Source organism: Numenius arquata, chromosome 17, assembly GCF_964106895.1.
Source record: "Numenius arquata chromosome 17, bNumArq3.hap1.1, whole genome shotgun sequence".
Taxonomy (NCBI): domain Eukaryota; kingdom Metazoa; phylum Chordata; class Aves; order Charadriiformes; family Scolopacidae; genus Numenius; species Numenius arquata.
Window position 1 is genome coordinate 743,948 of NC_133592.1, and position 27,511 is coordinate 771,458.

Here is a 27,511-nt window from a genome sequence, read left to right on the forward strand (position 1 = left end):
GGGAAACAGCCTGGCTTGAGCCTGGAGAGCACCCCGTCTCTTCTGACGCCTCCGTTACGATGCCCGGCTGCTGCTCTGACCGCAGCTGTGAACCCCTGCGCCCGCACTGAGAGAAAAGGCAAAAAGGTGGGACAAGGTAAAAAACGGGTGAGAAGCTGTGCGGCTTCCTGCTGCGCTTTTATGGCCACATCTCAAAAACTGTCCCTTGCAGACCCATTCACTGCGGAGTCAAACTCTCACAGAGAATCATTTGCCCCCGAGGCTTCATAATTTAACATTCCCAATACAGAAATACAAGGCAGGACTTTTTAGGCAGAGTTTGGATGAATTTTTCAGAGGAACAGACTGTGTCACAGCATTTGGGTGGCAGTAGAACTGAGAGAGAGAGTCTCTGGGTTCTCTGCAGGAAATGAGAAGGCGGAGAGGAGGAAGTAGCTTTCAAACGCTCTCTGGTTTTGTACGCTGCGAGTTTAATATACGTGAAAACTGGAACACCTTCACGTCTCTGCCGCAGAAGACAGGGCTGCTGTCACCTGGAAAGGCTGCCAGTGCCAGCCCTCTGACCCCTCCCAGTGACACAGGATCGGGTATTCCATACTCCACTTCCAGTAAGCTGGTGGGTGCGTAAAGCGGTTTAAGGTCTGGGACTAAAATGATAATTATTTCAGTAACTTCAGAAAAAGCACTGTGGAACACCAGTGGTAACTGGGGCTGCAGTTCACCCCGAAACATGCTACTAAGTGAAAATAATCTTTGTAAGAACTACATGGACACTGTTCACTTTTCATGTCCCCGAGCCATTCTCTCAGGTCAGTAGCAGTGACTGTGCATTTACTCCCAACATCTCCAAACACGTGAAATATAAACTTCTGCTGGAAAATAATTCACTGCAAATGGATCTTGGCTTCTGGCTGAATATTTTGCTAATAACGAATGCCCACATCTAAATTGTCTATACAGGTCTACATTAAGTATGAAATGCAACTAATATTTGGGAAGTAGGAACAGTTTCAACTTGTCCAGAACTGAATGCCATTATTTTTCTCTAAGGCTACAAATGCCTCAGTTTACCTTCTTACTTTTTATTTTCAGCACAACGGAGCACTCACTTCAACACTGGATGTATTGAGAAGAGGCGATAAAAATGTTTGTGCGGAGCATAAATGAACTTTGAACAAATATTAATAGAACTGTCTTGGCAACGTGCAGGGCCATGATTGGACCCGTGACTTAACACCTGCTCCTGCAGAGGAACAGGGATATATCCGCTACCCATCTGACCATCGCCCCGCCGTGCTCTGCAGGGAGGGATGGGTGGGCACAGGGAAACCCAGTGACTGACGGGTGAAACAACAGCTGGAACCCGAATATCCCCACCCTTGTAGGAAAAGGACGAGGTTGTTGGTGCAAGTTCAGTCCCAAGGCCGGCTTTCACGGCAGCGAGAGTGCCTCAGCCAGAGGATGGCGGCACACAAGGGAGCGCTGCGTTCAGCTTCTCTGCGATACCCCACCTCAGTGTCCCCAGTCAAGATGTTCCTGTTGGTTTGAGAAACACCTGCATTTTGGACTGGCTGTGTCAAGCATTTTTTGGTTGAAGAACAGTCAGAAAATCTGGAGAATCTGGTGGGTAATGCAGACCCCACACTTGTGCGGAAGGACAGACTGCCAGGATGTCAGTGGCAGGATCAGAGGTGTGACATATCCTACAATATCAGGAAAACTGCAGCCTCAACTAGAGAAGCAGACAGAGAGATCAGAGGAAGGACATGGGGTCTGGCTCCTTACCTGGGAAACTGTTACTTGCACTGACCTTCAGTCTGTCTACATCTTGCAAACCTTCTGCATCATATCTCTGGGAGAGACCAATTCCTGCTGAAAGCCTTTGCCTACCTTCTTGTTACCTGCTGTCCCGGCGCTTACAATGCCTTTTCCTATTGTCATGACAGCTCCAGCTGACCCCTGCTGTCAATGAAGAACGTTGCTGCAGAGACTGTTTTTCATCACCATTTTTCTCTTAACATCCTTCTACTATTTTTTTCCTCCTTCTCTTCCATATGACATTTTTACCTCCACTTTCAAGGCCTTTGCTGGCTTATCCTCTTCCTCTCTTACTCCTTACCAAAACCGCTCGGATCAGCCAGCGGTGCCGGTCTCCACCACTCCATCGCTCTCTTTGCAGACATGCACCCTGGAGCTCTGCTGTCCTGCCCTTCACCTTTTTGTCTGGGTGACACCGCTTCTGCAAAGACAGTTTGTTCGCATCGCTCCTGCGTATTCTCCTCTTAGGTTACGCTCGCACAAACCCGGGTAACCATTAGAGTGCTATGAGACCGACACTCTGCGTATCACGCGGGCTGGTACCATCTCAGGGGCTTCTTGCACTACTTTCTCCGCTTGCAGCTACCATTTCTTTCCTTAGAGTATAATACTATTTGTGGTAGAGACCATCAGTCTGCTCCCTGTTTATATGGCCATTAATGAAATCAAGTTCTGCTTAACGACCGGGTTTGTAGGAGCTCTAATAAGAAATAGCACGTGCTAAGGGAGTGGGTCGGATCTGATGGAAAATCAGATGCTACGTGTAATTGTGTACTACCACCACATACGGAAAGAACTAGCTTGGTTTGCTCGTGCTCCGCCAAGGTGAATCCACACAACAACCATCACATCCGCTCCAGTTGCTGGAAAGGACACAGTTATTTGTGACGTACATTCTAATGCTCCTTATTGCAGAGAAATACCTTTTCAAAAAGAATCACAATATTGGCAGCGATTATGCAGTTGTGTGAAACGCATACTTAATTATTCATTCCTCTCAGTTTCACATGCAATTATTGCTTTACTTTCAATTTTAAAGCAGTAAAGTTCTCACACACAAAATATATGGAAAAGTTAATGTACACATAATTTAAGCCTTTTTTCCCCCCTCTTCTCAAAGTAGCATAGGAAACTTCTCTGTTCACGCCCATACCTGTACGGTATATGGCAGAGGACATTCTGCCACCTGCTGAGCATAGGGAGAAATGCTCACACGGTCAATGTGGAAATGGATAAAATTGTGCCCATCCATTCCTGTGCCATTCTAAACCCAGGAAAGAATGTAATCAAAAGAGCAGGCAGATCTGAGGATCTTCAAACCAGAGGCAAGACAGTTCATTACAGATCGCAGTGTGCTGGGAAGGGAAAAGATACTTGTGAAATTTTGTAGAGAAAGCAGAGGAAGAAGCAGGCTGTGACAAATGAAAAAATAATCAGATGTAAATACAGAAAATGAAGTCAGTTTTTTCTGTTGATTTAGCAGTGGTACTTCGCCCTTTGGCACTGGGTATTTGGTAAATATTTTGAGCAGGACACTCACGGCATTTTCTCTCTGAAGAGAATAGCATGTTCCTAATTGTTTAACGTGGTGGCTAAAAACTGTGTTTTAAATGCAAACAGAAAAAGTTTATAAAACAAAAATAAACAAATGGTTTAAGATGACAGCAGCAAGAGTTTGCCATAACCTAGCTTCTCGTTAGAGCTTCAAATGTCCCTCACTCCCCCTCACAGGCTGTGAGTCAGCAGGGAAGGAGGATACTCAGATTAGAAACATCAAACTGTGGAACAATAATTACACAAATGTTATTTTGGTTGCACTTCAGATGCTCCTGCAGTTAAAATCTGCTAAATTAGGAGAACCGAAGTGATCAGAACCTCAGCTGGTATCTCTGGAGTTTTCACTTGATGACCCCAAATTGCAGCACCAAAACAAGTCTTTATACCACCCGAAAATATGATTTAAGCTTGACCCCCTTGTCACAAATGAGCACAGTCTAAAATCATTAGTTCACTCCTCCTGCAGCACTGGCTGCTGTCTCTGCTGCTTTTAGTTATCTGTTAATTGAAAGATGCTTATTGACGACATGAATCTGATCAAACAGGCCCCTGAAGCCTGAAGTTTCAGGCCAGATCATCATCTCGTGTAACTGGCATGAGATTGGTATCATGACTGGAGGCGTATGACAATACCGATGTCACTCCAACGCTAATCATTTCGCCTTAGAAAGATTTAGTTATAACTCTCAGGAATCTTTGGTACTTAGAAACGTACACACTGGAGTGATAAACAAAAGCTTCTTACAGTTCTATTATTTGATCCAATATCATATTCCAAACATCCTCATCCTCTAAAGATGCTGAGAAGATAATATTGTTTTTTCAAAACCATCGGTCCTAACAGGAGATGCTCTGCAGAAACAAGCGGAGATGAGATGTTTTCAGCCCAGATCACTGTCTGAATTCCTGCATTATGTGCGACTCAACATGTGATGGCTGTTTCATCCTTTATTACAAGCAACACAAGGAACCTTTTATCTTCTGTTTACTAGGATGGGAATAAATACAAAGAGTTAATATATAACCGTGCTTTTGTGGATGCCTTTATTTTGAAGAGGAGGAACACTGGACGGAGGGTCATTTGGGCTTGTGGACTGGCAGCAATGCACCCCCTGGCACTGGCCGTGTGCATCGTTGCTCTGAGCCACTGTGCTCTTGCAGTGAAAGGTAAGTGCCTTCCACTTTCTAACAGCCAATACTGTCCTGAAGCGTGAAGGAGGGAAGCTGGAGAAAGCAATAGGATTTTTAAAGCTTTCAGACAATTCTGGTCAAGTGTTTTGAAGGGGAATTTTCTCTGAAAGCTACTTCCTCTCTTTTTCCCTTCCATTCTTTCCTCCGTCTCTTCCTAGGGTGAGGTGAACTGCTGGATACAAAGGTATAAAATGGAGGAAAACAGATGAAATATTGGTAGTTGTGGAAACCAGGCTCCCGGTGTGTGCCAAAGTAGTTAACCTTGCTCCGTCCCTCTGCCCAGCTCCCTGCTCACCTCACTTTCCCCTCCGCCGTGGGGCAGCCTGGCATCGCTCCTGCCTCGCTTTTCTCCTCCTTTCCCCCACGCCAAGGGCTCTGGGCGCTGTGTCGTGTTCTCTCTCCCGCTGTTTGCTCTGCATTTCTACAGCACGAGCTTTATGTCGTGTTCTCTCCCCACAGTCTCAGCAGCAGCCTCTCTCCATGTCCTTTGCGGGAGCACACTCTGCACCCTCCGTTCCTCCTTTGCTGCTCCCCTCCTGTTCTCACTCTCCGGGTGATGAGCTGTTCATGCTGTCAACATGTTAAAGCTGGTTTGGAATCAGAACTCTCTCATGTAATGCAGCGTTTGCCCTACTGAACAGAAAAACTGGGGAAACGAGAGAAAAATAAATTTAATTTAAAAAAAATAATGATCTAATTTCAGGCTGACCCCACCAAATTAATTTAGATTAAAAGTAAAATGCATTAGTTTGCTTCTAAGTCCCTCTTTTGTCCAAGGTAACTTACCATAATTGACTCGCTTTGCAGAATACCTTCATAAATCCATTTTGAAACAAAAGTAAATTTTAGTTAAAAAAAAGTGACACAAAATGTAACTGGGGCCAGTGCTAGAGGGGCAGAGGAAGAACACATTTTTTCCTGGCTAATACCTATAGCAGCCATCAGCTGCCTCAGCAAGTTCTGTAGCTCTGGATCACAGAAGGTTTAGCTCAGTGCAGGAACATACTACAGTTGATGATAATACAGAAACCTGGGCTTCCTCTTAGGAAATGAAAACAACGCCAACTTTTCTGCCCAATTTCTTGTAAAGCGTCTCCTTTCCTCCAGTCTGTCCCAGGCCACCAGAAGTGCTCTTTGCCACAATTGATGTAAACAAAAGCGTGTATGATGTGGGTGAGGAAATTGAATACACCTGTAGGCCTGGGTTTGTCCCCAATTCCGGCCAAAGGAAGTACACCTGCCTCCCGACGGGCAAGTGGCCTATCAATACCCTGCTGTGCCTACGTAAGTAAAACAAAGTAAATCCTATTCCTAGATTTTGTCCCATCTTGCTGACATGCCGTGCACTGACCTGAAAAGGGTATTTTGTAGTCCACCTGATTACTCTGATCTATTTAAACTGATATATTTCTGTTTTCCGATTGTTCTATCCTTACTTGTTGGAAGACAGCTGGGTGGGGGGGAGACGAGGGGCAAGTTACAGGGGAAAGATCTTCTCATCCATGTCCCACGCTTTTCCTTAAGCCTCTGCTCCCGGATGGTGATGGAATTGGACCTGGACAAGGTGAACCCTAATCAGACTCAGCCCAGCAGTGCTTATACTCTAATGATGTATGCTGCTCGATAACACCTGCATTTATCGTAACCCTCTGTTCTTTTTTATCATTTCATTGCATATAAGTTACTTTCCTCAGACAATCAAGTGTTAAAAATTATTTAATCACAAATCCTATTATATTTTGAGAGAAATGTGGAGTAGCTAGACTTATGGAATGCAGTACATGGAAGTGGAGAAACATGAAAGACCAGGGCCCCTTTAAGATCAACTCATTTCCATAATCCTAGCTTCATACCTCATGAAATAATACCCTTTTATTATCTTTAATTAACAGCAAAGAGATGTCCCACTCCTGGACCCTTGCAGCATGGAAAGATCGATTTTACAGACTTCCACTATCAGAGTTCTATAAGTTTCTCATGCGAACCAGGGTAAGCATTCCCTTCCTCATGCTGTTAAATGAATAACCTGAACTACAGTATTACATTCTAGTATCACCTGCCCCAGCATTGCAAGCCAGGGAACTTAGAAAACTGCACATAAACGGCCACCTCCACTTTAGAAACTAAAAAAAAAAAATTGCATATCTGGTCATCCTGCTCTGTTCAGTCTTGGCTACTCTGTTCAGTCAGGAGCTTTGCTGCTCCAAAGCAATGTCTTACAGATACTATCAAAATAGCAGAGATTTTATGCAAAGATTTATTCTGGACTGCTTTTCCCTGATTTTTAAATCCTCTTATTACATCATGAGATGAAATCCTACAGCAGAGAGAAGATAATCTGCATCTAAGTTGTTATGCTGTTAGGCTCTGGAGAGTGAAAATTTTGTTTCTATGCCCTTCTGAGCTCAGCAAATGAAAACATGAGGTTAATCCTAATTTGGTCCCTGGAGCATCAAGGCTACTTGCCTGTTTTAGAAATGAGGATGCATTTAAAGAAAAGTGATTGTGGTGAATACAGGGAAATATTTGACAGTAGTATAGAGTTCATCTTGGGTAATTAATTAATAAACCGTGCTTACCTGGGAAGGTCATAGGTGAGACATAGGCTAGAGTTCACTGAAGAGTCTCAACAGCGTCAGCTACCTCCTTCTGCAAAAGAGGAGCAAGATAAGGAATAATACATTCAGCTATGACACCAAATGTAGCAATTGGACTTGATTTAATTTTGCTAATTTTAATTTACTGGTTTTCAGCTGTGTGATATTGAAATGATAGATACACGATTAACATTTCTTTAAAACTCAGAACAAGTGCCAATAATACAAGTACAGAGGATGGGAGAGAGGCTTTTAGAGTGCATATGGAAATTAAACTAGGCCAGCTGGCATTACAATAAAATAATGTGCCTCAGTCACTTTAGTTCCTGAGAGTGCTGAGTTCTTTGCAATAGTTTGATCCTAATTGATGTAATTATCTAGGAACTCCTCCCAAGAAACCATAACATTTATATCAGCAATCACAGATCAGTGCTCACTACTTACATATATCCACAGTATTAATCAGCTGTAGAAATTAATATAGAAGATAGAATATACAGTTGAAATGGCCAAACATCTTTTTGTATCAAGCCTTCTGTCTGGACACTTGCAACACTCGAATACTCACTAGTTTTCGTATTGGAATTTAAAATTCTTTTGAGGTCCGTAAGTGCCGGAACTAGAGAAAGATTTCAGAACTGGGCTCTTAATTCTGCTTATGAGAAATCCTTCTTGCAAAGAACAACTTGATTCTTCTCCGTGTTTGTTAAGCTTCCTGATAACCAGGTCTCTTTGTTTCCAGGTACAACCTCATTGGGACAAGAACGAGCCAATGCATGGCAGATGGGAAGTGGAGTGGAACTTTTCCACAGTGTCAGCGTACGTGTTCAAATACTACAGAACTACTCCTTATTCTTATTGCAGAAAGATTCCTTTACATCACACAGAATTACGTATATTCTTATTCGGAGACCTCCTATAGTGCTGTGCAAAAAACGGTTAGGGAAAATCAAGAACCCTGTATGTTTGGGTTTAGACATGCGGATTCTAGTTTTAGAGAAACAGAATTTAAAGGTCTGTATGAAAGGCCAGGATCAGGGATGCTATTTACAGCTGAGAGTAAGATGCTTATCCACTCAAATTCATTCTCCCTGGGTATAAAAAGAGGAAATTGTCATGCCTCTGCAACTGTTACATGTGCTTTTGCTATAACCTGTCCTGCATAAACACTTTACTGAAAAAGCAATATACTGCATAATATTGTCTGAAAAATATAGCAAAAACCAGGAATTACATACTCTATGGCTCCTGAGACTTTTAATCTGAACTTTTGTTTTGTTAGCTATGCTTCTGTAAATAGCAGTGTGGGTTATTGTGGTTATAAGCACGTTGCTCCCGTGATTCTAGTAATAATTTGATCTTTAACCTTTAATTTCTATGAACGCTGTGCTTTTCTAGCGGTGACTTGCGCACCTCCTTCCCTTCCTGAATTTGGAGTCCTTTCTTACCGTCGCGTAAAACCTGGAAATATTTCTTATTTCCTGGACATGATTACTTTTGAATGTATGCCTCCTCTCGCACTTATTGGGAATGAGACAGCAACCTGCATGGCCAACGGGAGCTGGAGCAGCATTCCAGAGTGCAAGGGTAAGTAAATGACTTTTATCACCACCTAAAATACTCCCTAGAATTGTATATAGAAACCTATATGAACAACCTTAGTTGGCTTTTTTACAATTGTTATTGCAAACATACAGTAGAATTATTCTGAGTGTCTGACTCGTGAATGCAAGGTGATTGCTAACAACATTGCACGCAACATGGGATTGACGAAATATTTACTGCAGGTATAAAGGTTGTACAAACAAAACCTGCTAAAAGCAGTTCCCAGTGAGGAATCGGAGCCTGCCCTCCAGAACACAGCCAGCATTCTACTTTTATTTATTATATTATTCTACTTATTATATTAGTATACTTTCTTATTCTACTAAGTGCTAGGATTAAGCTAAGAAATAGAAAAACTTACTCTTAAGAACTTTACTGATTGCAGTGAAACTACGCCACATTTAAGTATTTTGGATATAACCACATATTGCAATAGATGTGCATTTAAAACAAGTAATATTCATTTATTGTGGTTTTTTAAACTATCTTTCCCCTGGCCATGTTTTCCTGTGCACAAGGCTGAAATGAATCACCATGAAACTTTTATGTATTTTTCAAAGTATATAGTGTGTCTTTTAGAACCGCAACATTGCTAAAGCTTTGTTTTTGCTTTTGTACCGCAGTTGTCACATGCCCCACTCCAACAGGAATAGAAAATGGATTCATAGAGTTTGCTGTCCGTAGAACGTACCACTATAACGAAAGTGTCAGCTTCGGCTGCCAGCCCAGCTACGTGCTGGACGGACCTAAGCATTCCCGCTGTGAAAACACTGGAAACTGGTCCACAAAGCCAACCTGCAAAGGTATATATGCATTGTCTGTTAGAAACCACCTATCACATAGAATTTCCCTAAAAGACCACCACTCTGATTGTTGATGAGCTATCACACCTTTGTGCAAGAGCTGTCCTCAAAAGAAAACTGAAATAGTAATTTCAAGACCCTGCTAATCTAAGAGACTCCTAACACTGAACATTGTATGATATGATGCATCAGAATCGACCTCAGTAATCAGCCACGTAAATTTATTTTGCCTGAGTTTTTCCTCTCTTCTTATTTAATCTAATTAGAAAATTTACTGAGGCTGGATTTTCACTGGAATCTTTTGACTCTATTCTTAGGGGTCTGAATTTCTTCAACATTGGAATATCAGCAGAAGTACCATGTACGTGTGGGAAGAAATTATTTTTCATTCCCAAATGTCACCTGTACAGATTTCTGATGGGATCTACTCTACCCACTTTTCAAAACAAAGTTTTAATTATCTTTACATGTTACTTATAACTGGATTGTTTTACAGGCCCATGTAAAATACCAGTTAAAAAAGCTGTAGTATTATACAACGGTGAGAAGAAGAGAGTTCAGAACGACCTCAAGGAAGGCATTCAGCATGGTGAAACTATATCCTTCTTCTGCAAGAATAAAGAAAAGTCCTGTGCCTACACTGTAGCTGTTCCATGTGTGGATGGCAACCTGACTCTCCCCGCCTGTTTCAAAGGTACGAGCTCGGCTAATCGTAACACAGCTTCTGGTGATGGAATAACAAGTACTTCAGCATGGGGGCAATGTCATCATTCATCTTCGAGCCCTATCTGACTAATTCATCTGCCTTGGACTAAACTTCTTGAGTATTTAGGAAGAAATGGCCTGAGAGAAAGCAGAGCAAGACTTTTCTTTTGGATATGTCAGAGCCCTGCTTTGATCCCTGCTGTGTTCTTAGAAGGTGTTATTTAGAAGTGGCCTCGCCCAAACAAAACGCCATACATAAAGCATTCTGGGATTTCATGAATCCTTGGATCAACACCTTCTCCAGGGGAACAGAGCCTGAACACTGCTGCAGGCTTGAGAACCTGACGCATTCACTCCCACTCTGTGCGCTGCTCCCACGGTACGCTGACCCATAACATACGGGTCCTGACTTTGGCCCAAGAGTGTTAAAAAGCAGCTGACAAGGTTGGGAGGAGCTGATGCTGGAGGAACTCCTTCACAGGCACACAGGTTTTTAGGATAAATAAACAGATTAAATACTGAAGTTTGTTAGCAAGAGGAAATGCTTTGCATTTGTTTTATCAATATTCCTTTCATAGAATATTCCTTGTCAGTTTTATTGTCATTTGCGAGTGAAGGAAGAAACACAGCCTATGCCCGATGAAAACATCTTTCCTCGCATTCGGCTTAGCTTCTGATGGATGTAGCTCAGCTTTCATTAAAAGAGAATTAAAATAGTGTATTTCTTCTAGTGGTTTTACAATGATGCAAAGATTGATTGCTCAGCTAGCAGGGTCCATGAGACATAATGTTTTCAGCTTTCACACGTTTCCAGAATTTAACCTCAGACCTTAATTTCTTGTTTTCATCAGAACGTGGCTTTTTTTCAACTCTTATGAAGAAGGACCCATCAGACATGAAACCGTGTGAAGATCAAGCGTGAATCAGAGAATTGATACAGTACTACATCTCAGCTTTACTGAGACAAAACATGACATGTAAGAGAGGGAAACTTAGGTCCCATGAGTGTAAATTTCCAGGTGAACTCTGGACTCCCTGCCAACACAGTCTCAGCTATTTTCCCTCCCACCATCCCTCCCTCCCAGCCTCTTTCACAACATGTGCCACATTATTTCAGCCATTAACTTCCATTCTCTTTTCTCTGCCTTCTTCAAAAGCCCTGCAATACCGCTTCTCTTTCCATATTTCCAACATTTATGTAATTGCAAATGACTTTCTCAATAGCGGTCCCTTTAAAATAAAGTAATTTTCAGCCAATAATGTGTTCTTATTTAACATTACCTAATGACCAATCAAATCTTTAGCTCTTAACTGATTTATACAGAAAAGCCTTCATCATTAGTAATTAGCTGGGGTTTGATTCCATTACTACTCCCCTGTGATAGGGAGTGGACCTTTAATCAGACAGCAGGTCATCAGCCTAGGATTTTCTAGAATTCACGTAAGTAGAAAGACTGAGATTTCCAAACGAGTTTAGAAGCGAAGTATCCAACCATGGTTTAAATGTCAATAGCATCAGATCAAGGGTTCTTTTATACTTTAAAAAAAAATAAAGTTAGTAAGACTATTTATGTTTTTGAGATTCTAACTTCACTTGAAACTGTTGTTTTAAACAACTGTTAATTTTTACCACTGTTTCAATATTACGCAATATAACTGATTCCTTTTTTTAAAAAGAAAGAGCATTGTACACCATTGAGCAACAGCAATGATTTCTGGTCATTAAGCAGCTTTGAAGTAAACTGTACTTTTAATTTGATTTATGTTACAGGTAGTTTACTGGTATGATCCAGTCTGGCAAGTTTTGTGCTGATGTCTGTATTTCCATTCAGAAAAAACAATTACAACTTCAACACACTAGAAAGTGATAGAGAAATATTTGTTGCATTTATGATAAATTGTCATGAGTCATATGTGGTTCCCTCTGAAGTATAAAAGCTTTCTCTGTGATTAAAAGCAGAAGTTAGCTACACAGTAAGCAAGCTACTGTAGGACTTTTAAAAAGGACCATTTAACATTAAGATCAAACTACTTGTAAGATGCTACAGCTACCATTAAAAAACTCTGAACATACTCTAATTATCTTTTTTTTGAAGGCTGCACATGAATATTTGAATAGTATGACTGATATAATTTGTTCTTATACTTCCTATTTTTAAGGACAGATTGAGGCAGCTATTATTAAGTATTTAATACTTAGTACTCATCAGCAATTTAATTCCCGAATGTAGAGACAGACAAATTCAGGCTGGCAACTGCAGAGGGTATTGTGCTGGTACAATGTGCAGTGTTTTGGTTCCTAACATGTACGCAGGATCCTTGAATGACATTTGACTGTTAGGCCAAGATACTCATCACTACTTTAAACACACACGTAGATCAGCTGGCAGGAACCTATCTGTCTGGGAATCCAGTCTCAATGTTGTGTGGCCGCATCTCTGGGACTGGGATGTTCAGGCCGGTAGCTGACATCCAAACACAGTTTAATATTAACATGTCTTTCACCACAAAACCCTGCGGAGTTGGCGTTAAGTTAGCATTCACTGCCACAGAAACACTACCTTTCCCTGAAATTATTTGTATTTTGCACAGTAACAGTTGCCCCAGGAACGTTCACATTTTCTAAGCAAATTTTCCCAGTTCTATTTACCTGTGCAGCAGGAGAACAACTGATCACATCGGCTGGCTCCGCTTCCTCACTGCATCTGCAGTATTTGAATATTTTAAAGAATCACCCTTAGGAGCTGATGTTCATACACTGTTTTCTATCTTGTCTCCTGAAGCAAGAAGAGCGATAAAAAAGCCTGTGACCTGATAAGTCTTTGAAGTGATGTGGTGTTTGTGAGTCACAACTTTTCAGACACGAAAGCTTTGCTTAGGAAGTCTCAAAAATATATTGCTACTAGAGGTGTTCCGAAGGCTGGAACGAGTGAGTGAAATCTGCCTTTTTTTTTTTTTTTTAAGATGTTTGAAATAATGCCTTAAGCTGTGCTCATGTTACTTGTGGCAACCTGCTGAGACAGTTACGGAGATAAGAGAGCATGGTAAAATGAGATGAAAAAAGAAGTACTGAATGGGTTTGACTTAAATGAAGATATTTTTACAATTTAAATTGGGAAATTTGTTCTGTATTCTGATTGGGATATCTAGGTGTTCTACAATTGTGTATCTATAGTGATTTCCTCTGGAGGCTCAGCGCACATCAGTACTCATCATGTCCAGGCTGCAGCTTTGGCTGAGACAAGACCTCGGTCATTTCTCGAATCTTTAGTTTTTCTTTCTTTTTGGACAGAAGTTATGCAATTGTTAAATCAGTGCAGGTAGGCTTCAACCTCTCTGGCCACCCTGCTCTGCATCGGTATGCAGACCCAGAGACTGGATCTATGCCCCCAAGACATTTCTCCCAGAGCACTGGTTCCAATTTTATTGGTTCTGCCCTGCCTCATGTCCTTTTTCATCATATACCAGCAAATTTATTTTTTCAAAGTATTTTGTGATGAGCACAACAGAGATATATTCAGATCTGAAGACAATCTGCAGATATGAATCCATGAACAACAACATACAAAAAAGTTGGCTTAGAAATCCCAACCCTTTTCAGCTGTCGACAAGCAGATTTGCTGGACAGAAATGCAAACCTCTCACCGAGGGCCAACGTGCTGTCCTCCGGAAACCCCCCTGGAAAGAGTCATGCTGTTAAGTCCTTTCAGCCTTCCATATTCTACCGACGAACAAAACCATTATCTGTCTCCTGTGATCTGGACTGACTTGGACAAATTGATTTCTTAGCGATTACGAAATTCCTGTGATAAATCTGAACATCTTACGTGGTGATTCAGAAGTGAGCAGTTAAGCAAGTTCAGCTCTGAGAAAGCCAGCCACGCAGCAGTTTTACTGTGTTGCAAGAATCTTCCACTATTTTAAAATAGATTAAAAGTTGTCACATCTTCAAAATACATTAGATTACAATTATTTTAAATTTGGAATTTAAAGATAATAAATAATCTTTGTAATCTACCCATGAGATTCCACTATGGGTTACATACTCCATCACTGCTTTTTGCACTGCTTCTGTCAAATGTTGATTTAACGAGCTACATGCAATCTTAGTAGGCAACCAGTGTCGCTGTCACAGCTATCACCCAACGAGCCCTAACGCAGAACCACTTCTGCTCAAGAGCAGCTGAGAAATCAGAGAAAACAGCCAATTTTCTATCGTACCTCTAAGAAATTCTTGTTTGATGTTTATGTGTATGTGAATCAACCTTAGAAGAGCTGAAGAGTTTACTCATCTGAGATAAAAGCACTTTAGATGCTCTGCACACAGTAAGGCCAGTGACGGATTTTGGGGAAAGAGAAATAATCAAAGAGGTCAGACATTTATTTGGGATCGTACATACACACAATCATTTCATTGACTCGGGAGGATGCTGAAGACCTGAAAGGAAAGGGAGATTTCTCTAAGTCATTTGAATTAATTGATAGCTTTTTTGACATGGCTACAAAACAAAAAGTATAATGTGTGTCCTTTGTGTAGCAGTCAGGCATGCACTTTTTTTTTTTCCTGTTCCACAACACCCCCTCACATTCTCTGTCTTTGGGATGGGGCATAAACAACCCATGAAAAATGACCAATATTGAGCATGTTAAATATTTTAAAGTGAACTCAGAATCACTCTATTACCTACAAGGATATACTTTAACAAATTTTACTTAGTAATACTCAGAAACTGTGGCTAAAATTGTCTCTGCAATTATTCAGCCTGCACCTGCAATTTCAGTCTCATTTCATCGGTCATGCTTCCAGCCCTCATGACAGAGCTATGAATACAGCGCTCGGACTCAAAAACTACATCTGATTTATTGACCTTTAATTTCAGTGGCAAATATTTTCCACTAAGCTTTGAGTGGAAGCATTTTTTCCCCCCAAATATTGATCATAATGAAGATATGAGCTGGCAACATGTGCTTGCAGCCCAGAAAGCCCCCCACACGCTGGGCTGCATCCCCAGCAGCGTGGCCAGCAGGGTGAGGGGGGGGATTCTGCCCCCCTGCTCCACTCTGGGGAGACACCCCCCAGTGCCGCCTCCAGCTCTGGGGGCACCAACAGCAGAAGGACATGGACCTGTTGGAGCGGGGCCGGAGGAGGCCACGGAGATGCTGGGAGGGCCGGAGCCCCTCTGCTGTGAGGACAGGCTGAGAGAGTTGGGGGGGTTCAGCCTGGAGAAGAGAAGGCTCCGGGGAGACCTTAGAGCTTCCAGTCCCTAAAGGGGGGGCTCCAGGAAAGCTGGGGAGGGACTCTGGATGAGGGAGGGGAGCCATAGGACAAAAGGGAACGGTTTTAAACTGAAAGAGGGGAGATTTAGATGAGATACTAGGAAGAAATTCTTTGCTGTGAGGGTGGTGAGACCCTGGCTCAGGTTGCCCAGAGAAGCAAGTTGTCCCTGCCCGCAGAGGTTAGAACTAGATGATCTTTAAGGTCCCTTTCAACCTAAACCATTCTATGATTCTGTATAAAAGTAGATATATGCGATATCCAGCTAGCAGCAATTAAAAAAAGCAACAACCCAGAGTTCTCTCCCGCTGCTCCTGCCCCCTGGGCCCTGCCTCTCCCGTGCCCGTCCCCGCCTAACGAGGGCCCCTCAGGAAACGCCGGGCATCTCCCACCCCTCCCTTGGCGCTCCCTCAGGCGCTGATGGGCCCTCTTGAGGTTCTTAACCTGCATATTAATAAATATTTCTCTATGCACCCATATGTATTTTGGGGGGGAAGCGCTGGGTGTAGCGATGATTGCAGAGCTGGGTGTGGTGGGCCCAGCTGGGACAACCGCTGCCGACGTTAATCACTTCAGACACTAATTAACGATCACAGGCGGTGGCTGTGTTTCTGCGGTGTCAAAGGACCTCCTTCCACGCACTTTTACTCCCTCAAGTCCAAGAGTTTGTTTCCGTACCAGCTTCCGGGCACGAACAACCCGCCCGAACCCAGCCGCCCCCCGACGCCTCCCCTCAGGGCTCTCCTCACCTCCGGCCCCGTGGCGACCGGCCGCCCCAGGCTCCCCGCCGCGGGGCCGGGCCTGGCTGTCGCCGGCCGCGTCGCCTGGTAACCCGCGGAAACGGAAACGCGCGGGGCCGGCGGGGGCCGCCGGGAGCGGGGTCGGTTTGAACCGTTCGGCAGGGCCGGCTCTGCGCGGGGCGGCCATTGCCCCGCTGAGGGGGGCCGGGGCCCGCCGGCCCGGCTCGGCCCCCCCGATCCCTCGGAGAGCGAGGTAACGGGGCGGCGTGTCGCGGGGAGAGGGCCCGGGGGAGGGTGCCCGGCCGGGGTGCGGGGCCTGGGGGCGGTTTGTGGCATAACAACCCTGCAAACTGGTTGGTCGCTGTGGTAAATCGCTGTTAATCAGCTGGGGCCAGGCGCGGGGCTCGCAGAAAGCGGTTTGATAAAGGGCCCGAGGGAAGGGGGGTGGGAAAGCGGTTGTTTTCTCCCCTCGGGGAGGGCGGCTGGGGCTCGGAGCGGGGACGGGCCCCGCTGCTCGGGGGAGGTGGGCCGGGGCCGGGGGGGTTTGTGCGCAGGGAAGGGCCCCCACGGCCTCAGCTGTTGTGCTCGGCTTCTGCTGGTGAAGATATGTGGCAGTTTTAAGCTCAAATGCACGAAAAAGATATGTGCTTCTGCTGGGAAGTTAAGTGACAGGTGACCTTAAAGAGCTGTCTCTTCAATACTCTCGTTAAAAACCAATTCTGACAACATTTGTTGGTTCTGCCGCTTGTCACTCACAGGTCTTTGTGCTGGTTTTCCTCCTTTTTCCCCTTTAAAAGAATAATACTAACTCTAAGGAAGAGAAACTTACGAACGTGGCTATGACCAATTAGGTGTTTTATACATGCTGACACAAATGCCTCTAGGTGTTTATACAAGTTGTGTGTAATTGAATACCTTCTTGTGTGGTTGACTATTCATTTTCAAATCTAAACAAAACATGTTCTTGTAGATTACATTGAATATCTGTCGTTTGCAAAGAAGAGCTCTCGTTTGCTGTAGGCAATCCTGCTTCAGCGGGGGAGTTGGATGAGATGACCTCTTGAGGTCCCTTCCAACTCTGACAATTCCATGATTCCGTGATATAGTTTTATTTTCCGTGTAGCTCCAAAGCACATCTTTGCATGGCCTAAGATGAACAGAGACTAATATGTAGGGGTATTTGACCATTTCTACTTCAGTGTGAATAATTTTGCAGGTCACTGTGTTCTTTCAAAATGAATGGTGAAGAGGAAATATGGGAAAAACTAGATGCAGAATTTGATCACTGTGTTGTGGATATGAAGCCTCATGTTCTAAAACTCCAGCATAGGTCAGGTAAATATGGTAAAACATGCATATAGAGAAGCACTAACGACAACATTCTAGGTTACTGATGATTATGTGTACTTGTATCACTTTCTTTAACTAGATGCTTAATGTCTGATATAACAAAGCACTGTTTTGAGGGGGGGTTTGCACAACTTACAAAGCTGATTTTTTTTTTGGTACCTATTGCTGTTGTTTGAGCTTATCTTGGTGATGTAAATATGCTTTTGCATAAATACGTTAACATCTGTATTTTAAAAAAAACCTAATTAAGTAGAAATGAAAAGCTTCTGAATGGCATTTGTTTTGAGATTGCACTTACAAAACTGCAAATATTTTTTTTAGAGATAAGGTTTTTCAAAATTTGGCTTAGGAATGAGCAATAATATAAACAGCAATTAATAAATGTTTTATAAATCTAATGATTAGAACAAGGTGGTTATTAAGGGCACAAACCCTACAAATTAAGACCTTGCTTTGTAAACATTTAATCAAATGAATAATTTCATTGTTTGGTAGCAATCAAGCTACAAGCTTGTGTAAATAGAGATTATTTTTTTTTAAATGAATGAAGATTTATTGTGTGTTTAAAAAAATGTAATGCTTATTTTTTTTTAAATGAATGAAGATTTATTGTGTGTTTAAAAAAATTTAATGCTTATGCAGTCTGTATGTTGTAGGTAATGGCAGCTATTGCAGTGAGTTAGAATTCCTGGTGATTTCTGTGTTCTGTACTTACTGATTCTGAACATGCTGTTTCTGGAAGTCGCGTAAACTTCTGGTAAACATGAATTTATAGAAAACGTTTCTGGATGATGTAAATTTGAAGTATTATTAAAGACTTATTTTTAATCTAGGTATTTAAGCATTTTTTTTCTTTGATTCAGTCATTTGGGTTTTTTGTTTGTTTTGCTTAAAACTTTTGGATAGAAGGGAAAAATCTACAAAACTGATGAGCAGTAATAGCTTCTGGTTTTTCGATGTGTTCAATTTGCTCTGAAAATGCATAGTGATTATGTATATCTATATTTTTAGAACGACAAAGATGTGCACTGTGGATTAAAAAACTCTGCGAGCCCTCAGGAGCAGGCACAGGAATAGTGGGAAGGAAGAATCGGAACCTCTATGCAAAACTTTTGCTCCACATGCTAAAGCGAGGGGTGCTGGAAGGTCCTTTTACACATAAACCAGAACCAGGAATACTGAAAACTTTACCTTCGTACATGGTGGGTGTAACTTCACATAAAAGCGAAAAACAATTCTGAATGAGTTGGGTGGAATTCCTTGTGGTAAATACAGGCATTTATGTTGCATATCTTGTAACTGGTGTTGGAAAAATCTTTCAGTGTGCAAAACCTTTTATGAGACCTGTTTCTTCTTCAAAATTTGAGTTTAAGAAGACCTATGAAAATAGATGTTCTTAAGGAACAGAAAAATAATTTTTGTCTAATTCTTTGAAAATAGTAATAAAGGACTCGAGGTTATATTTTTGTCTTAATCAGCAGATAGTTCTTGTGAAAGGAAAAATGAGCTTAAATGAGGTGACTGTAGTAGTCTGACGTGACTGTTGCGGTCTTTCTATGAAAGAAAAGTGTTTCACGTAGATATTGTTAAGCTGTCAAGACCTGAATATACTGGGTCAATCACTGGCATCAGCTTTAGTAACATAACAGTCCTAATTTGTGCTAAAATTGCCCGTAGTTAGAGAAGTAAAGTACTGGAAAACATTTACCTCATTGCCTCTTGTACTAATTTCCATGGGTTGGGAAGGTATTATTTGCACATCTCATTGACTTCATTGGCAAAAGAGTTTTTATCCTGCAAATATACCTGCAGGAAGCGACATTAACAGTGTAAAGTATATATTTGTGTAAATATATGCTAGTGTTGATTTTGCATTTATTTTAATTACAGTCAATTTATTTTGATGAACCAAATTCAACACGAGTTCGGAGCAGTAGCCCAGACTGCTTACCTGACTGGGTAATGGGAGAACTAGGAAACAGTGAATCTAAGCATGAGGAATTGTGGAAGGTATCCTCTAAAGAGGAATTGTCTTCACCAACACCACTTACGTATGGGTAAGATTTCTGTATTTGCTTTATTTGGTATTGGATTCATATTTAATAGATGTTTGATTTGATAAGCTCTGTCTGTATGCATTTGTATGTTTGAATTTATTACATCCCTTCCTGGACTCATCTTGAATATAATGTTTGTACTTTATATACAGAAACTGTGGTAATAGCTCCTAACTTAATGATAAGTTTTATAATTTTCTGTTATTGCATTCCTCCGTTATGTCTTCTCTGGCTTCTGTAAGTCTTTTTCCGTGTCCCATAGCTATATTCCCTTTTGTCTTGTTCTCCTTCCCTCTCAGTTACAGACACTTAGCATAGAAATTCAACAGGCCAAACCGATAGTTTGAGGAATGTAGCAGCAACTGAAGAGAGGGATTTCTGGTGATTTGGACCGGTGATTACTGTGGGGTATGCAGGACTTGTGTGAAGAGCCTGTTTGCTAACATAGAAATAGGAACTTTTTTGCACTGTTCTTGTCTCTATTCATCTTAATACTCTGTAGACTTCACAAGTAGATAATAGCTATTGTTCTGACATTCTGAATATCTCTCAAATAAGCTGGTACTCTGGTTATGTTTTTCAGACCTCAGATATTATGGTGGCAAAGCACAGTGGTCACGAGGCAAGAGGCAGAATTCATACAAAATTCATACAAAAACTGGGAGAGGGAAGCGCAGACAAATGTGGACAGGCAGTAAGGAAGAAGTGGTGTGGTAAAAGGCTGTAGAGATGCAGCAGACTCTCAGGCCAGATTTATCTTAAAATAGATCAAAACAGTTGCCTTAAAGTTCTTGTACAGTCCTATCTTCTGCATGCTGATGTATGGAAACTGGAAAGTGGTATTAACTAATGAAGCCGAGGTGGATTAATCTTCACTATTTCTATACAGTTCAAAATAAAAGGAATGCACAGTAAGCAAGTGATAAAAATGTAGGGAGAGTAAACATACAATATTTTAAAAAAATAGTTGTAGTCTAAGATCATAATGGTGAAAGGAGCTTTTATATAAAATAGTTCTTAATGGCTTTTTTCTATAGAGAATAAAAATACAAACAAGCATACAGATGGTAGATTTAAAGGATGTTCTATCATGGTTGCTCACAAATGTTTTAGAGGAAACAGAATAGTGGCTCCCTGCAGATAAGCAAGTTTTGCTATTCTGTGACGAAGAAGTTAGATGCATCCAAAGAAAGAGAGATTTGATCCATCTTTTTGCGAACATGTTAGTTCTTATTAAACACTTACCTGTTTGTCTTGTGTTTCATCATGGTTTCTTCATGAAATAGCAAGATTTCTCTTTATTTCCTGCAAGCTTCATGAATCTTGGATTACAGAAGGTCAGACTGGACCAGCTATACTTGTTAAAACTTAATAAGGCTAAAAATCAGAGGTGGTGCCTGTAGGATACTGTGCCGTGTTGTTTTACCCTCCTGTGTGGGGAGGATTGTTTGCGATGATCCATCCTTGTCTGAACAATCTCTGAGTTTGGTCTAAGATGTTTTGATTTGTATCATTCTGTCCATTACAAATACATGTGCTTTGTTGGTGACTAGCACCCCCTGTGCCTAGATCTTGCATGTTTGTCATTAGGATAACACAAAAAACTCAGTATTGCTTATTTGCAGCTGTGCAGCAGAATGCTGAGGATCTGTAGCTGCACTTTGTTATGACAATCCATTGGACAGTCTCTTTTTGTAGGTTTGCAGGAGCCAGTAGGCTTAAGCTGCATCCTTAGTTCCAATCAGCTGGGTATAGAGCTGTTTACAAAGCAGGTGAAGTGAAATGTGTCAGGTTATTAAGGCTTGTTTTCCTCTTGGCTTAGAAAAAAGTCCCTGTAGTATTGAAGCTGTGCCAAGCTGGTCAGTTGGACACTGTTGAAAATCACAGGCTTTTTTTTTCTGTCCTATTTTTTGGGAATCTTAGGTAAATTTTACTTTAATCTACTTTCTGTTATTAAATATTTACTTTCTTTCTGTTTTTTCTTTCTATATTCCTTTTTATTTTTTTTATGTGGCTGCATTTCAGTCATGGGTGGAATTGCCTCTTGTTTGCTCGTTTTGAAGTTTAGTTAATATTTAAACTCTCTGAAATCCTTGGTGAAAAAAGTGCTCTTAGAGGTAGGGCGAGAATATTGTTGGAAACTCAGTAGGCTCTGTCCAAGAGGAAGTAAGTGCTCTACTTCTGTATGTAACTTCTGGTTTGGTTTCATTGCATTGTAAGTATGCTCTCAGGTGGTGTTTCAGAAGTCTGATGCCTTTTTTTGTCTTCACTTGTATTTTTCACAAGCAGCCATCACTGTGTTCTGTCTAGTTTTTTTAGGAACAGTGATGTTTATGCTGTATGTCAGTGTGCCAAATCTTGTGTTTTTAATTTTTTCAGCTGTGATTTGGATAGATGACAGACAGGCACTCTTGCAAGCTACATCATGTTGATACTGAGTATTGTGAAACTTTTCTTCTTATTTATCCATTAACTGCCTGCAATTCTAACAGTCATTTTAAAAGTTGCTCTTAGGACTGATGCATCTCCTCTTTGCAAGTCCTAAGTTGTTAAAACTAAAGGGCCTTCTGGTTGCTTACATCAAATGCTCTGATATGAACCCGTGGTTTTGATAATGGACCTGTGGTTTAAGAAACAAAGGTGGTGAATGGAGAAATGGCCAGCTGGGTTACCATATCACTGCTTTAGGCTCGGTGATATGGAGAACTGTTGGGAAGAGCTGTCCAAATACCCTCAATTAAAAAAAAAATAGGTTTTACCTTATGAAAACAAGCTTTACAAATGGTTTTTGAGACCTCAGCTAAATCTGTGTTTGGTAGTGTTGTGCCATGTCAAGGTACTTGGCATGGATCTGATTAGGTTGTCTCGGCCACTTGGAGTAGCACCGTCGTGATAAAGTATCACTCTGGGTATTAGAAGCAACAGAGCAATATCAGCACAACTCTCCACTATTAAGCCCGATCTAGCATATTGATATCTCTACAAAGCCATATTTGTGGCATAAAAATACACCTAATTCCTCTGAATTCCTTATGTGTGCTGTCAGCTGGGGTGTTACTTGAGTGGGATGCAGCAGCGCACTCCTCCCTCTGCATCCAACTGGTGCTTGTCCCTGTTTTAGGAAGGCGGAGGTGCCATTCTGCCTACTCCCTCCATTGACCTCTTTGCCATACTTTTTCTCTCTCTGCTATCTGCTTTATGGTAGAATGTTGGGAATCTGACCCCTTTTCCCATTCATTATGTGAACCTAAGAGTTGGTTTGGTCCGGCAAAGTTCCCTAAAATATGGGTGGGGTAGTGAAGTTTTATTTAATTTGTTTTGGGTTTTTTTGTCCTGTGGGACTATAGTAATACCTATGTTGGTGATCAACAGATGGCTCCCAAGGCTCTGACGAGTTCTCTGGAGACCCGTATTGCATAATATGGGTCAAGAGAAGCAAGTAAATGTGATGGAATAAGTTACTGATTTAAAGAAACCTGAAAGTGAAACTTGAGCTGTATGGGCACGGCTCTGCTAATGGGCACTCATGCCAAGAATAGAGCTGTGTCTATGGAAATCTGAATTTGTGTTGGCAATTACGAGTTTTGACAGCTCTGTAGATTACATAAATTAATATTCGTAGCAATGAGAAACTTAAGTTAAATGTGTGAGTTATGCAGGAAGAAATACTGGAGGTAAATGTTCAGCTGTTACGTTTTGTAGAAGTAGCTTATTTAATACTTATTTACACGCCTGTATTAAGATGTTAGCTATACTCAACATATAGCTCCGGTGTTTCTTTGTATCTACAGTTTCGAATGAGCTATCAGTGCAAGCAAAGATGTCAAGTATTAAATGTTTCTGAAATCTGCAGTTTGTGGAGGGATCCAGCAGATGGTGATCTCGTTCCATTACACTGGTCCCTCTGCTCAGGACGCGCGTTGGGAGCCCTCTACCCCTGGGCGTGTGGTACATGGAGCTGGGGGAAAATCTTGCATTCCGACCGTGACTCAGTTCTTACAGAGAGACTACAGCACTTTCTCAGGGTAAAATAGATAATGTCAGTGAGAAATGTTTGAACATTTTTTGATGTTTATTTATCTCAAGATTCACTGCTTTAAAAGAAGCAAACAAACAGAGACGTGTTTTTCAGTTATTTTTATCTTGCAATACAGATACTCTTGTGTATGCAGATTTTGGCTTTTCTATAAGAAGTTGTTTTTCTGCCTAAATAAAAAGTAGATAGACAAACCTTACTTACAAACTCGGGTGTAAATGATTAAGAGCAAGGCAAGTGGTGCTAGAAAGGTGCATCTTCATTTTAAAACATTGAAGGAATTGGGGTTAGGAATGTGTAGTTTGGATTAAACAGAAACCTGGTCTTTCTGACCCATAGGAAAGTTCTACTGTATGTTTAAGAATGCTTTTTAAGCATCATGATCTATAAAGGTTGGCACGTTGCTGTGCTGTACCAGGAGGAACCAGTGAGTTTCCCTTACTTTGTTCCTAGTAGGAAATTATTTACTGATCTCCTTTATTAGCAGCAAACTGCTTCCTCCTCCCATGCTAGCTCGCTGTTTTGGCTGAAGCAGGAGGTCACAGGGCTGGTGTCAGGACTGTGACTGTTCTCCACTCATCTGCCATGGGAAAAAAAAGAAATAATCTTGTGCTTTCTGGAGCCTGACTTATATCAGGAGGAGGCTGGAAAAGGGAGTGAATGGGTAGTATATGCTTGATATGAGCAAAATCATGGTCCATCCTTAATGGGATCCAAATCCCATTTATAGAATCAAGTAAAGCAACTTCCTTTTCAATTCCTCTTCAAAACAGCAAACAGAACTAAGAACATATCTAAATTATTTTTCCCCATTTCTTCCCCCAAATTTAAAAATATTACTGGTAACTTGCGTTTGTATATTTATTGATATTCCTTAATCTCTTAACGAAAGGGGTGTGAATTCTATTTTCTCTCATTTTAAACAATGGGAACTTTATTGAATTGTTTGGTAACCTGAGTATTGTTCAGAGAAGAAATCTGATAAAAGTGCAGATTTACTGACAGGCAAAGATTTGTCTCCTTTTAATGAAAGATAATTTTGTATTAAATGAAGTCTTGGTAAGAAATGCATGATTTGGAACATAGAGACACTCGTTGTACTATTATATTTCTTTTGATCTTTTTTACCTCTAAGCTTATCTAAATTATTTACTGTTTTGTAATTGTTATTTTGTGTCCATGGATGTTGTCGGTATGTATTGGGGCTGGAAGGGAAGGTATGCTCCCAGTTGTTATATTTCACTGTTCCCTGCTGTTGTGATGAAAGCTGGGGCTTCGTGGAAAGTTTGTCTGTGTTTGTCTTCCTAGAAGTGACTAGTTTACATTGTACATCCAACAGTTGTCTTTGTGCTCATAAACACTTAATTCGTCTCAGTGTCTTTTTGGCATAACCTCCTGTCTAATTTGCTGCTGCGTGGAAAGAATGAAAGGTATTTTAATGGCCTGACTTGATTTTAATACAATATAGCTAGTCATAGGAAGGTGAATGGACTAATAAGGGCCTTTAACTACTTGAATACGTATGGATTTGACATTGGGGTTTATACCGAAGGGTGTTTCGTTACTGTTTTGGATCTTTTGCTATATCAACCTATCTAATAAACTCTTATAATTTTTATTTTATTTTGCTTCAGGCTGTTCTATAGTTGAGAAAGGCCTGTTGACCAGCTGCATCAGTGACGGTTATCTTCACCGATCTGCTACTCTTAATTTCCTTTTGTTCAAATGCTTTATTTATGACAAAAGCTTCTCCAAAAAATCCCTGTCTGCTTTTTTCCTCTGCTGGACAGAGTACTTGCTCATGCTGTACTTGTATCCTGTCTTAGAATCATTTATGTTAGAAAAGACCTTTAAGATCGAGTCCAACTGTCTTGCCAGCCTTTCTTTACCATCCTCCCATATATACCACTTTAGTCCATAAAATAGAACTGAAATGAAATGCAACTAAAGCAGTCTTTATGACTTGTTTCTTTGACGTTATTCTCCACCCTGGCCTTTCTATTATGCTTTTCTATTGAGCTGTGTGTTGTGGTTCTTGCCCTTTTCTTCCGGTTTGTATGTTATATGAAGATATACCTTGATCTAACCTCATATATTTTTTGGTATTCCCAAAGTCTTCTCCTATATGGTGTGGCCAACCATCACCTTCATTCCTTTTTCTTTGCTGAGTTGCTGGACTTTATCCTATGCTGTCTCGTATGTTGAGCCATTTTGTTTCAAAAACCTTCTCTTAGATCAGCCTTCTCAGTTAACTTAGATTTATTCTAAAATCTGTGGGGAGATGTTGGGTCACGTAGCAACAGAGAAATGTGAAGAACACCTTTTAATATATTTCTGGTGGCTTTGTTGGTGTGGGGTTTTTTGGCTGTTGTTTTTTTAATGGAGTTCTTAAGGCTTTTGTTTGCCTTTAACATGCCCTTAATAAGAAGTTTTTCTTTTTTTTTTATTCTACTATTTTTGATCTTTACATTTTGACAATTATTTTTTCTTGTATATTTTAAAAGATTTTATTACACGATTAACATCCTTTGTGTGCCACAAGTTGTTGAAAATGAATTCTTCTCTTTCTGCTTGGTCTTTTTGTTACTAACAGGGGAAGATTCAAGTACCATGAGAAGCCAACATCAAGATCCCATTCTATGAGTCCTCCTCACCGGACAGATGAAGATAACCCAGCCATACCACTGTCTGTAAGACGCTTCTCCTTTTTGTCATAAAGCTTGCTCTAGTTGCAATGACTTGGTTTTGTATATCTCCATAAAGCTGTTATTTCTAATTGGATAAGTCATGATTCCTGTGTACAAGTGCAGTCATTTGGGAAGGACTGATAGGAAGGACTAAAGCTCATCAAAATCTTCCCTCTGCAAGTGCAGGGGAAAAGAATTTGTTGTAGGATGCTCTCCATTCATCCCAGTGGTTGACCTCTGTTTAGTATAGTGTGTTTAATGTCTGCTGCATTGTTTTCCCTGGGCTTGGCAAGCTGACTGTATTGACATCATCTTGTATTTTGCAATAGTAGATTAAAGAAAGCTGCATAGATGTCTTTGGCTCTGTTTAATGATGGTTGACCTCTGAAAGAGTGAATTTTGGACAGTTTGTTTTATCAGGCTTTCCACAACTAGCATTATGGCTGATGGAAGGACACTAAACAGACTTTATGTAAAACCCTTTTAGTCCAAAATATTTAATGATACTGTATGTATAATTGCAAGCACTTAAACTGGAAATTACTCCTGACAAATATAGGTTATCAACAAGTATGTTATTTTCCTTTGTAAATGTGTTCTGTAGCCTTGTAGTGCCCAGTCTATTACTGGAGAGGTCTGTCTCCTGTGGTTCCTTCCCCATAGTCAGTGCATTGATAATAGCTCTCGTTCCTCCAGGAACCACTGTATTTGGTGTGTGTACGTTGTCAGTCTGCCCACACTTATTTTGATTGTATCAGAGGAACAGTTTGGAAAGGTTGCAGCTGGAAGTGGGCTGTTGACTCCTGAGTAATTAATGTAGACTGTGCTTACTGTTCTTTACTGGGCACAATTAAGAACTTAGGAGGATGTGAAGTGCTAGTGGGACAAACTGGAAGCTTCCTTTCTGGGGAAGTTTGTGTTCTGCTGTGCATTTGGAGTAGAGGAGCATCAAGGAGATGCTTTATCATGGCAGGCTACAAATGGCCTGTGGGCAAAAATTGAATGCCTCTGCTCTAGACTGTGGTTGGCGTGAATGTACTTACAATGTGTTTGTTCATTGTATACATTAAAAATGTAATTAAAACCAATA

The 27,511-nt window shown here is 41.1% G+C and overlaps 2 protein-coding genes across 4 annotated transcripts in view; both read left to right on the forward strand.

The window, feature by feature from the left end:
• Positions 1–4,459: 4,459 nt before the first annotated feature.
• APOH (apolipoprotein H) lies at positions 4,460–11,531 on the forward strand. Its single transcript, XM_074160336.1, has 8 exons — positions 4,460–4,542; positions 5,674–5,850; positions 6,459–6,555; positions 7,906–7,982; positions 8,562–8,750; positions 9,392–9,571; positions 10,068–10,265; positions 11,128–11,531. The coding sequence occupies exons 1-8, from the start codon at positions 4,479–4,481 to the stop codon at positions 11,196–11,198; spliced, it is 1,053 nt and encodes a 350-aa protein (XP_074016437.1). The 5' UTR covers positions 4,460–4,478; the 3' UTR covers positions 11,199–11,531.
• A 4,878-nt stretch (positions 11,532–16,409) lies between these two features.
• CEP112 (centrosomal protein 112) overlaps positions 16,410–27,511 on the forward strand; it is a 165,792-nt gene continuing 154,690 nt past the window's right edge. Inside the window, exons 1-5 of one of the 3 annotated variants that reach the window (XM_074160337.1) lie at positions 16,410–16,544; positions 17,508–17,626; positions 18,653–18,843; positions 19,532–19,698; positions 26,328–26,424. In XM_074160337.1, the coding sequence (XP_074016438.1) occupies positions 17,527–17,626; positions 18,653–18,843; positions 19,532–19,698; positions 26,328–26,424 (555 nt within the window). In that variant the 5' untranslated portion in view covers positions 16,410–16,544; positions 17,508–17,526. The remainder of the gene's footprint in view (positions 16,545–17,507; positions 17,627–18,652; positions 18,844–19,531; positions 19,699–26,327; positions 26,425–27,511) is intronic. The other 2 variants (XM_074160339.1, XM_074160338.1) reach the window with 2 other exon arrangements.